The sequence below is a fragment of the Brachypodium distachyon genome, chromosome 2, assembly GCF_000005505.3.
Source record: "Brachypodium distachyon strain Bd21 chromosome 2, Brachypodium_distachyon_v3.0, whole genome shotgun sequence".
In the NCBI taxonomy this organism is placed as follows: Eukaryota; Viridiplantae; Streptophyta; class Magnoliopsida; order Poales; family Poaceae; genus Brachypodium; species Brachypodium distachyon.
Genome location: NC_016132.3, coordinates 43,958,656 through 43,972,202, shown reverse-complemented (window position 1 = coordinate 43,972,202; position 13,547 = coordinate 43,958,656). Strand labels below are relative to the sequence as shown.

Below are 13,547 nucleotides of genomic sequence, written 5' to 3'. Positions count from 1 at the left end.
TTCATCCCTTAATTTCCATGAATAATTAAAAAAACAAGATTCTCTAGCCGTCAGTTTGTTGAAATTTTCTTAACTGTCATTAGATGCCCTCGGCAGCAGGACCGCAAAAAACAGGCCTCCGTGGCTCCGTTGTGCTGTTGTGCAGCTGTGGCAGGCGGGCAGCTCTTGACCGATGGGTCCCATCCGGCTGGTGGCGCGCCAAGGCGGCGGCAGGTGGTGCGATGCATGCAGCTCAGCTCACCTCAGCTGCTCTCTCTCGTACCGTATGGGTATGGCCAGCGCAGCTCATTGCAGTGCGAGCGCCACCTGGAATGCCCGTCCGAACCACTTGGCGTCCGGTCGGCTCTGCCTTCTGGCCATGCATGATTGTGCCGCGCGCGGCCACTTGCCACGCCTCGTGCATGCAGGCTGTCAACGCATAACTGAAAGCCGAGCTAAAGCATAAAGTAGACAGACTTTGTACGGACTACTTAATGTAGTGTTCAGTGCTCATGCACGGAAAAGAATTCTGTCTCACGATTTTTTGGAACAAAATCAAGGTAGAGAAACCGTGCAGAATTCCGGTTTCATGGTGAGGGGATGAACCCGAATTTAGTCTTCTCATTCACGCATATTTGGAGAAATTTATTTCTCTCTCCCATGTCTCCGTCATTCAAGTGATATATGATGCTCCCTTAAAAAAGTTGAGCTGTTCTCTATCATGCGTTTCAAATGGTTTATCTTTCTTATTTATGCGTTCTAAAATTTATACTTTCTCCGATCCACATTACTTGTGGTTGATTTAGTATAACTTTATACTAAATCTGCGATAAGTAATATGAATTTGGAGAGAGTAGAAGATTTTGAGACATGCCACTCAGCTGGTTCATGTGTTTCTCTTCTGCATTCTTGTTTTTTTTCCTGGTCTTGTGTTTCAAAGAGGCCGGGCAACACCCTGATTTATGGGATTTCAAAGCACAAGAAAAAGGAAATACAGAGGATTGCAATGGTAAAATGTCATGGTACAAAATTAAGAAACGATGGAAACCCACCAGCTCTGCATTTCCGTCAGAGAAGGCAACACCGCAACGGGGAAGAAGTTAAGAATACTTTTAGCTCGACGCCATGAAACACCAAAAGTTAAGAATACTTTTAGCTCGACGCCATGAAACACCAAAACTATAACCGTAAGAGACCAAGCCACATGGCATGATCCGAACATCCGCTAGCCGAAGGAGACGGAGTCATCAGGTGGCTAGGTTTCTTTCTCTGGATGAGTTCGTTTACTGTCTCCGGTGTTGTGCAGTCGACAGTTTTGACCGCGGCGAGATGCTTGTACAGTGGGACGATAGCCATTCCTTCTTCTGTTCTGCCGGCGCCTCAAAAGTTCCTTGCAATTTCATCGAGACAGCGAGGCCATCTGCAGTTAGCAATGGGAGTATGGGACTTGCGATCGGCTTAATCAGCTAGTCTCTTTAGATCGGCATGGGCAATTTACATGGGCAGTTGACAGTTCTGACTTTAGATCACCATGCCGCAGAATTAACTAACGTAGCCATAACTGGATCGGATTGCAACGTGCCAAAGAATTAATCCCGGCCCCGTGTGTTGTAGATTGGAGGTTGCGGACACTAGCATTGATATCTTGAGCCAACAATAGTCTTGATCGGCACAAAATTTACGGGAAATCCCTAATAATCTGGACCATAAACCGGTCTCTGATTTCAGTCGATTGCTGCAAACAAACAAACAAGTCCACACAAATGTTGTGATGTTGACCGTGGCGAGCTAAGCTAGCCCACGACGCCGGCATGGGTCCAGACCAAACTTGACCAGGCACGCCTATGTATTACCCGCATCTACCCATCTCTCCTACCATCTCCACGAGGGCGATCGGATCCCTTCCTAACTGTTCATGGTCATCACGAAAACGTGATCACAGAAACCCATCTTGTAGTACTGACAATTAAATGGATATGGCAAAAGGATTGGCCATCCATCTTGGTTTCATGTAATTAATTGATATCAAATCCACAAGATGACATGGGAAGAAGGTAATTAAGGAGATGTTGGGCGAGATGTGCATCTGCCTAGTAATCGCTAAAATGATGTTCGAACTTCGAAGGCTAAGCCGTGACAAGAAGAAACGGAGAAGAGAGCAGCTGACTGGTGGGACCCCATGCGAATAAAAGGAATGCAGAATGTTAACGTGTATTACTCGTGACCTTGTTTATTACAAGTGTCATTCTATTTTTTTCAGTGGAGCTGTAAAGTTGTACAGGTCGTTGCTGGATCAGCTCGAACCCCAAAAGTCCAAACCTATCCCTATTTGGAACTCGAAGCTCCCAAACAAACAAATTGCAAACGAAATTGGTACAAGTCATACTCCTTCAAAATTACAAACGAAATAAGCACCGGAGAGATGCAAAAGGAGAGTCCACGGATTGAACCAGCTTACCAAGTAGCACAAGTGCCAATCAGTGAAAAGTGCTTAAAATCAAGGAGCATCAAGAGGGTCGGATTGGCATAGCACAAATGTTCAATTTTTGGCAGGTCCAAACCAAAGGCATTTTTCAGGGGATGCACAGGTTAACACCGTCTGATCTTGGACACTCAACACAAAAGAATAACAAAACTAAGTATAAGCTGGTAGTCGATGATAGCAAAACATCTCCTGATTCCATAGGAATGGTATAACTGAGACAAGCTGATGTATAATGTAGCAGCGTGAGCATAATGCCTATAGTCATTGACTAGAGCCAAAAATAGCCAAATACACTTTTTTTTCCTCCTCAAAATACCTTGGTACTGATTGTAGTTAAGGTTCAGAAATACTATGCCAAAGAACATGTTATATGAAGAATCACTGGATTTACTGGAGCCTGGCTCCTGCAGATAGTGCTGATCAAGAGCTTCCTCAGGAAAAAAAATGCAGCAGTGGTGTACATCATGGGAAAATTGTAGTTTGATAGTTTTATGGTTGCTCAAATGTGCGTAGTGTGTTCTAGCACACAAGTCCTGCTTGACCTTGTTGCAACAGATTTACGAAGACCGCAGCCCAGCAACATTTAACAGACCCATCTTCCGGAGAATGAGTTTCGGTATGGCTGGCGGAACTTCAAGTCCCATGCTCTGGCTGAACTCTTCTGCGAGCTTCACAAGTCTAGGCTTGTCTCTATTGACGGTCTTGTTTGAGTTGTAGTATCCTAACCATGCTTGGTAGGCTGATTCCTTGGAGCTCATGTCTACTTTTCTGACGGCACCTTTGACCTATTCAAATTAAGCAAAAGAATATCAAGTACGTTAGCTTTACAGGCCAAAATTAAATTGAGACTGCATAGGAAGCCAGGATCTTTTCCTTATAAATTTGGACCAAACAGACCAAATTACAATGTGAGCTAGATGAAAAAAAAAAGATTATATGCTCCTTACTTCTGCCTGAATGCTTGGATTAACTGAAGGTGCCACAGCCTCCAATATGGACAAATCATTGACACTATTAAGAAAATGTTTTTCCCAGGGAGCCAACAGTAAAATTCCTTGCCCTTCCTTGCCTTTCCGTCCAGTCCGACCAAGTCTATGTATATACTGCTGTCTGTCAGAAGGCAACCCAACCTGCAAGAGCAAATAAGCTTCATGAGGAATGTACATGATTTTGTTTTGGGTAATACATACATGCTAACAGAAGCCACCTGTATGACAAGCGAGACATCAGGATAATCAACACCACGGGCAGAAACATCAGAACTAACTAATATTAAACCCTTTGACTTCCTAAATTCATCTGAGACTTTAGTTCTAGCAGATTGGGAGATTCTGGAATGGATCTGCCTTATATTCAGTTTCAACTGAGAGAGAACTTCAGCGACAAGCTTGGTGAACTTTGCTGTAGTACAGAATATAATCACCTGCAAAATTGTATGGGTAATGACACACTGGAACATCCCAAAGATGTAAACTAGCAACATGTTGAGTTGACATCCTCACAAAAACAAAACGGTGAAATGACTTACTTTGTATTCCACATCTTCTGCGGCATGCTTCTTTAATAGATCATATAGTATAGAGAAGTGCATGTCTAGTGATGCAACCATGTACATCTGGTTTACCTGATACAAGAGCAATAGTGAAGGTACTTGTGAGCCAGCTGTCAATCTTACTTTTAAATTTTATCACAGCACCATAGATAACAGATACAAACCTGTGAATGTGTCTCCTCATCACCCTCTTGAACAGTATTGATGAACTTGTAATCCTTCTGCATTGCTAAATTAGAAATTTGACGAACCTAACAGTTAAAAAATTAAAAGATCAGATTGCTACAGATACAAAGAGGAGGTAATTGGGAAAGGAGATACCTCTGCTGGAACGGTAGCAGAAAATAGCAGTGTTTGTCGTCCTTTAGGAATGAAAGAAATTATTTTCTCAATATCTCTTCTGAATCCCATATCCAATAGGCGGTCAGCTTCATCAAGAACAAGAACCTTCACGCCTTTGATCCGCGTAGCAAAACCAGGTGTGTTGTCAAGATGATCAATGAGCCTTCCAGGTGTAGCAACAAGAATCTGTTTCATCAGTACTAAGTATTAGGGCATAAATTGCATCAAGATATGAACAAACTGTAGTTAATACAGTATATAGTACAACCTGACATGGGCTCGATTTCATGCTGCGTTGCTCTTGAGGTAATCGTGTGCCACCAATTACCACCTGTACATCCAATGTGCTATGATACTTGAGAAGCTTCCTAGCCTCAACAGCCACTTGGTTTGCGAGCTCCCTAGTAGGGAGCATCACCAGCAAATTTATGGATGTAGAACGGGGTAATTTAGAGAGAAGTTCGATGGCTGGAAGCTAGAAATAAGAATTTGAAACTTAGTCAGGTCTGTTAACCCCCACGGCAGCATCACTTGAATAAATTCAGGAATTGTGGATGCAATCAAATTGACTAGTTGTGCTGAAGGGAACAGAATACCAAAAAGGCAACAGTTTTTCCTGTTCCAGTCTTTGCTTTTGCAAGAACATCTTTGCCTGCAGGCAACAAATTATTGAACCTTTACGGTTTCACAAGAAAATGGTAGTACACCGTGGAGCAAACATATTTTGCGTTCTTGCTGACCTTGAAGGATTACTGGCAGAGTTGCCTCCTGGACCCGGGTCAACCTTTCATATCCAGCATCATGGATGCCTTTCAATGACAATGGAGAAACATTACATTGATCAAACCTGCAATATGGATAGCAACAACGTTAGTACTAGTTAACAAAAGTAGAAAAACTACTACAGTATACACTAACGTAATCCTCAATAATCTGACGAACAGAAACAGTAATTCCAACTGATGACAATAACTCGTAAGATCAGGAACAATACTAATCTCCCTTGCAAAAGAAAAAAATAACCCGACGAACACAAACGCTAGGTCATTTCAAGCTGATAGAAACTCGTAAAGATGAGGAACGATACTAATCGCACAAGAAGTATACTATTTCATACTTAGCTCCGCCAGTATCGAGAAGATTCCTGGCGTACATTCATAACCAAATATGCAGGGCACGTCATTACCGTGTGTCGCTGAGGTAAGACCCATCGACGCCTCCTGCGGCGGCTTCAGTAGTCTTCTCCACATCAACATCCACATCCATAGCCTCCGCTTGCACCACGGTCTCCTGGCGGACCTCGCGGGCACCTCTTGCCCTGTTCGTGACAACCCTGGGGAACGCGGGGCCCTCCTCCGCGTCCCTCGGGCGACGCCTCCGCTGCCGCCTCGGGGCGCCCGAGTAGCCTGGACTGCCTGACATGATCCTGCTGGGAAACGTCGGCGATGTTGATCTTTGCGGCGGCGGCGGCGGAGGGCGGGCACGCGGAGGTCGCGAACTCGCAGTCACGGGAAAACAGGGTGACCTAGGAAACACGAGGAGAGACGAATATGCACTCTGCGTTTGCGATGGCAATTTATGGGATTCCACCTTTCCCAAACGCACACTACTACTACAACGGCATAATTCTTTCCATTTTCCTGAAAAGGAAAACATATTCTTTTGGTCCAAACCGTGCTCAGTATTGGGCTTTTGGATTCAAATATCATAAACTGAAATGTGTTGCTTTTTTTTTCTTGTTAGATGAATTCAAATGGTACTCGGGAGCAACTATTTTTATCTTTACTTCTATAAAAGAGGCCGTCGGTAGCGTTGGTCCAGAACTGACCGCGGCGTACTCGTGGCTTCTTCTATTGGGCAAAAATTTATCATTTTCTTCTAATGCAAATTATTTTAAGACAGTGATGATGTTTTTCATCAAAACTGGGATACAATTACTAGCAAATACTACTAATATATAATACTAGTGTTTTAATTTAATTTTTCTTCAGCGAGCAATCTAATTTATTTTATCAGTGCCGATGGGTATATAGCTAGTTCGTAAAAAAAAATGGGATAGCGGCGGTCAGTTCACCAAGCCATTGATCGATTTGACACAAGGCCACAAGCGGGAAAACAAGATTTAGTCCAGTGGCGAGAAGGAATGTAAGGAAAAAACAACATGTAAACATGAGTCAAACATGTGCTTGTAAACTTGATTAAAAGATCCCGAGGAAAGGAAATGGGTTTCCACCTAACTGAAATAATATGCTAATAGTTCCAGTAAACAAAAACTGTTTTCCTAGAGTTCTCGATCCATCAATTACGAAGGTAGTTTTCCAATTAATTAGCGAAAAACAGGTGAAAACCATTACAAATGCTCACGTGACAACACACATGACACATCCGACACACTTCACACACACCGCGAGGAGATTTGTCATCAGGTTGTCCATAGCTGTCATCATCTTCCCACATTACTCATCTCAACTGACGACTCCGACTTTCACCGCTGAGCGCACCACAACAGCCGCATGAAAGCTCATGTTGCCTCATGCCAAACAGTCGGTCAGTCATGCTAGTGACTGGCAGCTCTGATTCTAACTTGAGCTTGGAAAGTGAGATATGCAAGATTCTAACTTGAGCTTCGAAAGGGAGATATGAAAGGTTCGCATCAAAGAGGGTCACAACATAACAAAAACCCATCATAGATCATCGTCACCGCCTGAAAGAGCTACAACAGCTCCGATTTTTTGAAACATACTCCCTCCGTCCCATATCAAGTGACATTGTACTACATGTATCTAGACGATTTTTAGACATAAATAAATTCATATTTGGGCAAATTTGAGACACTTAATATGGGACGGAAGGAGTGCATCCCTAGGCATACGGTCTATCCGTATTCAGATTGAGCAGAAAACCAGTACAGACATGACCATACAGAACGAAGGATACAAGTGTCACAACTGAGCCCACCAATTTGCAGAAAGGACCCGATGAAAAATGAAATTTACAAATAAGCCTGAGAGGTCCATGTTCTTCCTCGCAACTTCTTGGTGTTTTGTTTTCCGATTTTACAACAGAATAAATCGCCGGGGGACACGAGAGACATGACTGAAACTCGATGACTCCGGCAATGCGAAACGAGGCCCCATGCTCCCAAATGCACAGATTTTGAAGGCTCCAGCTCTTCTCGACTCCGACCCCATGTTAAGCGCTAATTTTTTAAAATAATACATTTTTTTCATCAATATTAAAAATAATATGCAGTTTGAGAAATTTTCAAAACTAACACAGCCTCGACTTGGGCCAAACCGACAGGCACTAGTCGGGCTGGCCCAAGCCGATTAGTACTAATCAGCTTGGGCAAAGCTGATTAGTACTTATCAGCTTGGGCCAAGCCAACTGCCCATATGCAAGTTTCAAGTTTGAAGTAATCCTCGTTAATTAAAGCCTTATCAAATAAAACCTAATACTCTCTCCGACCGGTATTACTTGTCTCAATTTTGTCCAAATACGGATGTATATGTATGTAAAAAGCGTCTAGATACATGTAATATTTCGACAAGTAATTCCGGCTGGAGGGAGTAGTATGATTTATATTTTAGACGTCTAAATACATGTAATATTAAGTGACTCAAATTTGTCTTGTCAAGGGGAATACCGAGGCTGTGTCGTGCGTACGTACAGCGTGATACAAGGAATTAACGCACTTCACGTATACGCTGCTGGCGAGAGATACATGTCCATACGTTCACCCATATACTCAATCAGTCTCATATTAAGTGACTTAAATTTGTCTAAATATGAATATATCTGTATGCTAAACATGTAATATTTCGGCAGTACATATGGGACGGGGGAGTATGCTGGAGTACATGCATTGTTCTACCTCTGTCTAAAATATAAATCATACTATTATGTTACATTTTATAAGGCTTTAATTAATGAGGATTACTTCAAACTTGAAGCTCTTGCATGCTGCAAATGTATCATGGAAATGCATGCTTATGGACAGTCGGCTTGGCCCAATCTGATAAGTACTGGGCGAAGCTGATTAGTACTAATCGGCTTCGGCCACGCCGACTAGTGCCTGTCGGTTTGACCCAAGCCGAGGCTGTGTTATTTTTCAAAATTTCTCAAACCGTATATTATTTTTAATATTGATAAAAGATAATGTATTATTTAAAGAAATTAGCATGTTAAGCCCCAGGATGCCATAGCGAATCCGGCACTGAAGAAGGATGATGTACAATGCTTTTGTAATTTTAGCTTCCTCAATCATGCTTGCTCAATCTTCTCGACTTGAAGAAGGATGATGTACAATGTCTTAGCGTCAGCTTCGTTTAAAAAAAAGCTTTGGCAGAGCTGCTCTGATAGCAGAATTAAATTTACAAAATGCTATAGATATATTGCGAAAGGTATCTGGGATGGGTCTTGCTGGCAATGCATTTAACGGGTTCATAATATATCACATTGCTCCGCTTCTCTGCGCAGCCCCTGCACGAAGCAGTATAATAACGATGACAAAAAAAAACACTCCTGATTGCATGTAACAGGCAGAGAAAATGATACTACTAGACGATACACACTGTAGTTACATGGGTGTGTTATGCTATCTAGTTCCCTGTAGTACAGTGAGAAAACTCATATCTTTTCTCAAAATGGGTTGGAGTATCACGGTAAGGTTAAGAAGTCGTTTGGTGTGTTGCTCCACCTGAAGAATCAATGGGGCTGTCTGAACCCGTCTCTTGTGGGTAGCAGACCGGCGTAAAAAAGAATACATTGGTCATGCTTTAACTGAGAACTTCTGAACTCAGAGGGAAGTGCTGATAGTTCTGATTGTCCAAACTCTGACCACCCTCGGTAGATCAATCTGCAAATCCTCAGTATCTGCAGCACTGAGGCATAGTATGGGTGAAGTAGAATTTATGAGGCCGAGACCATTATGGTTGATCCCGCGGTGTGTTCTAGCACACAAGTCCTGCTTGACTTCGGAGCATCAGGGTTATGTAGATCGAAAGCCAGGAACTTTGCCAAGACCCATCTTCCGAAGAATGAGTTTGGGTATGGCTGGCGGGACTGCGAGTCCCATGCTCTGGCTGAATTCTTCAGCAAGATTAACAAGTCTGGACTTGTTCCCACCAATGGTCTTGTTTGAGTTGTAGTAACCTAACCATGCTTGATAGGCTGATTCCTTGGTCTTCATCTCTACTCTTCTGAGTGCACCTTTCACCTATCAAGTCAAGCAGAAATAAGAAATTTACTTCAGGTGTACTAAACAACTAAGAGTAGGCTATTGCTGCTAAATTTGCACCAGAATAGTCAAATTACAAAACGAGCTAGCGACAAGTACTAAAACTGTATACTTCTTACTTCTGTTTGAATACTTGGATTAACTGAAGGTGTCACAGCCTCTGATACTGACAGATCTTTAACGCTAGTAAGAAAATGACTTTCCCAGGGAGCCAACAGTAAGAGGCCCTGCCCTTCCTTGCCTTTCCGTCCTGTCCTACCAATTCTATGTATATACTGTTCTCGACCAGCAGGAATCCCAACCTGCAAGTGCATAACAAATCATGAGGACTGTACATGAGATTGTTGGTAAAATATGTGAAAATGGATTGACAGAACCCACCTGTATGACCAGTGTGACATCAGGATAATCAACACCACGAGCAGATACATCAGAACTAACTAATATCACACCCCTTGACCTTCTGAATTCATCGGAGACCTTCGTTCTTGCTGATTGTGACTTTCTGGAATGGATCTCTCTTATATTAAGTTTCAGCTGGGAGAGAACTTCGGCAACAAGTTTCGTGACCATTGCAGTAGTACAGAATATAATCACCTGAAAAGTTGTATAGGTAATGACTAATGAGTTAAGGAGACATCATAAATTCTAACGTACATGATTGCAACTACTTGCTGAGATAACTTACTTTGTACTCTGCATCTTCTGCGACATGCTTCTTCAATACATCATATAATATAGAAAAGTGTAGGTCTAGTGGTGCAACCATATACATCTGGCTAACCTGATGCAGCAGCACTAGTGTAAGGTACTTGCTTTAAATTTTTACCATACAGACCATAAAAATGATTTATCTAAACCTGTGAATGTGTCTCCTCATCACCCTCTTTAACAGTGTTAATGAACTTGTAGTCCTTCTTCATTGCTACATGAGAAATTTGACGGACCTAACAATAAACATTCAAAAATCAGACTGTTAATAGGCACTAACAGTGCATAATGATCAAAGGAGATACCTCTTCTGGAACAGTAGCAGAAAACAGCAGTGTCTGTCTGTCACTAGGAGTGGCAGCCATTATTTTCTCAATGTCTCTTCTGAATCCCATATCCAGTAGGCGGTCAGCTTCATCAAGAACAAGAACCTTCACGCCTTTAAGACGGGTTGAAAAACCAGGTGTGTTCTCAAGATGATCCTTCAGCCTTCCAGGTGTAGCAACAAGAATCTGTTTGATGTATACCAAGTATTAGTATATAATCTTGCTCATATATGCTACACACTTGGGTTGATAGGTATGACCTGACATGGGTTAGCTTGCATGTTTCGTTGCTCTTGAGTTATTCGCGTGCCACCAATTACAACCTGAACACCCAATGAGCGGTGATACTTGAGAAGCTTTTTAGCCTCAACCGCCACTTGGTTTGCGAGCTCTCTAGTAGGGCACATCACAAGCAAATTTATAGATGACCGCAACTGACTCCGCTGAGAACTGGGTAATTTGGAGAGAACTTCAATGGCTGGCAGCTAAAGATGCAAAATTCGAAACTAGTCAGATTGGATAATGATTCAAAATATCACTGCAATACTTCAGTAACTGCTAACACATCAGTGTTGACGTGTTGACTATTGGAGCTGAATGACGAGTAGTACCAAAAAGGCAACGGTTTTTCCTGTCCCTGTCTTTGCTTTTGCAAGAACATCTTTGCCTACAGTGGAACAAAATTTTGGAACATCAGTTACAGGTCTCCACCCAAGCAATTGGTATCACACAGCGGAGCAACAATATTTGCAGTTTTTATTACCTTGAAGAATTACTGGCAGAGTTGCTGCCTGCACCTGGGTCATCCTTCCATATCCAGCATCTTTGACACCTTTCAGTGATAATGGAGAAATAGCAGATTGATCAAACCTGAAATATGTATGACTCGTGAGATTATTAAACCCAAATATCCATCAAATCCATGATATTTCCAATAATCAGGCAAACAGTGTCTAGTAGAACATTAGTAATTTAGTCCCCAGTTCCAAATTGCACAAATACTCCTTATTTTGTAACTGTGTAGATCTGTGTAAGGCCCAGTTTTGGTTATTTGTTCTACGTTGTGCCATGCCATACTTATTTACAGCTGCATTAAGAAATAAGTTGTGTGAAATCTATTACGGAGTACCATGTTTGGTCTATTTGGTTAAAGTTAGATAAATTATGTTATCCAATGACTGCAATCTCATATTTCTTCTTCTATGTTCTGGGACACAATATGTCCATTTGCAACTTGGGTCACGGAAAAAAAAGGTAATGCAAGCAACCAAAGTATTTAAGAGCAGCTCCATCAAATGAGATAATTATAATCCATCGCAAAAATGTCAAACGTAGTACTACTTAAAAAGCAACCATTGATTTATAATGCTAAACATTTTCATTTCTACGAACATAGAAGACTATTGGAACTTTGTGAAAATCAAATAATTGTAGCAGAACAGTGATAGCTTATAGCATAGGTTGATGAATCTATATTTCTTCCTAACACAATGTTTTAAGAATTAAGCTTCACTGGTAAAATCATGCAACATTTCTTATTTCAGAACGACGCAACATTAACTGAACTCAAACTCTACATTTCCACAAATTTGAAAAGTTGAGTAAGAGTTTCTGCGTGGCTTTTTCGCTGTTACCGTGTCTCGCTGAGGTATGAGCCATCCACACCTCCCGCCTCGCTACCACTCTTCTCCGCATCCAATTCCAGAGCTTCCCCTTCCTCCTCGTCGACACCCATTCTCCTGCTCGTGACCACCCTAGGGGACGCGAGTCCATCCTCTGGGATCCTTCGTCGTCTAGTTGGGTCGGCCGTACTGCGGGCGCTTCCCGACTTGAGCTGGCTGACGACGTCGGCGATGTCGACCTTGGCGGCGGAAATGGAAGAAGCGGCGCGGCGGCCGTTGGCTGGAACGCGGAGACGGAGTAGACAGGGGGAAGCCCTGGCGAGGAGGGGGAGACCGCCGTGGGTACGGAGGAGGATACCACCGCCGGCCATCTCCTGTGAGTGGCAGGGGCGTGGGGTTTTGGAATGGAGAAGAGGTTCTGGGTCTGCGGCTTGGCACGCGGGGACGAGACGATAAGATATTCTACCGGGACGTGGCGCGTCTTTATAACGGCTAAATTAATTTCATTTTGTTCAATTGATTGGATTTGTGATTAATGATTGTGGCCTATTTGTGGGAAGAATCAACTTGATTCATGTTTTTTTGACACACTCAAAATTAATACTACATGAACTTAAAGGTGTAATACCCTAGCCGTCTGAGGTGGGTCTTCTTTTCTTTCTTAGAGAATCTTCAAGAATTTCCCCAAATCTCATTCCCCAAATGCCATACACAGGGATTTTCTATCCTATATTTCCTCCCCAGATTTCTATTCTCTTCTGCAGATTTCTCAAACCTCTCCCTTGCACGTCTATGTGGATATGGATCTCCTGCTGCCAGCCGAAACATAAGGTCTTTATCTGGCGGTTGCTTATAAATAGACTCAACACTAGAGTTATGCTGCGCCAGAAGAATTTTCACCTTCCTTCATATGAATGTGTCCTCTGTCAAGAAATCCAGATTGAATCCAGAGATCATCTGTTTTCCCAATGCCCATTCTCACTTGCATGCTGGAAATACCTATGCCCACAGTTCATACCTCACTTGAATGTGCATCATAACTTCAAGGAGCTTAAGGAGTAGCTCAAGGTTCCATTTCATATGGAGCACTGGTTTGTTGGAGCATTTGGAAGGTGAGAAAGGACTGTATCTTCAACAATATCAAGCCATCTCTGTTCAAATGCGGACAAATATTTAAAGATGAGCTCAATCATGTGTTTCATCGTGCTAGGAGAAAGAAATATTACCAGTTTGCTGACTGGATTTTGAACTTAAGATAGTTGGTGATGAGGGCATCCCTAGTCCTTTGTCA

The 13,547-nt window shown here is 42.5% G+C and overlaps 2 protein-coding genes across 2 annotated transcripts; both read right to left on the bottom strand.

The window, feature by feature from the left end:
• Positions 1-2,606: 2,606 nt before the first annotated feature.
• On the bottom strand, positions 2,607-5,914 carry LOC100845683 (DEAD-box ATP-dependent RNA helicase 26). The gene is made up of 10 exons (XM_003566842.4): positions 5,545-5,914; positions 5,099-5,205; positions 4,955-5,010; positions 4,627-4,833; positions 4,338-4,544; positions 4,181-4,267; positions 3,993-4,088; positions 3,672-3,887; positions 3,412-3,594; positions 2,607-3,249 (listed from the first exon to the last, which is right to left on the bottom strand). The coding sequence occupies exons 1-10, from the start codon at positions 5,778-5,780 to the stop codon at positions 3,022-3,024; spliced, it is 1,623 nt and encodes a 540-aa protein (XP_003566890.1). The 5' UTR covers positions 5,781-5,914; the 3' UTR covers positions 2,607-3,021.
• A 2,852-nt stretch (positions 5,915-8,766) lies between these two features.
• On the bottom strand, positions 8,767-12,720 carry LOC100831244 (DEAD-box ATP-dependent RNA helicase 25). Its single transcript, XM_003569324.4, has 10 exons — positions 12,269-12,720; positions 11,398-11,504; positions 11,246-11,301; positions 10,895-11,119; positions 10,614-10,820; positions 10,458-10,544; positions 10,286-10,381; positions 9,979-10,194; positions 9,717-9,899; positions 8,767-9,576 (listed from the first exon to the last, which is right to left on the bottom strand). Exons 1-10 carry the CDS (start codon positions 12,625-12,627, stop codon positions 9,349-9,351), a joined length of 1,764 nt encoding a protein of 587 aa, XP_003569372.1. The 5' UTR covers positions 12,628-12,720; the 3' UTR covers positions 8,767-9,348.
• Positions 12,721-13,547: the final 827 nt, after the last annotated feature.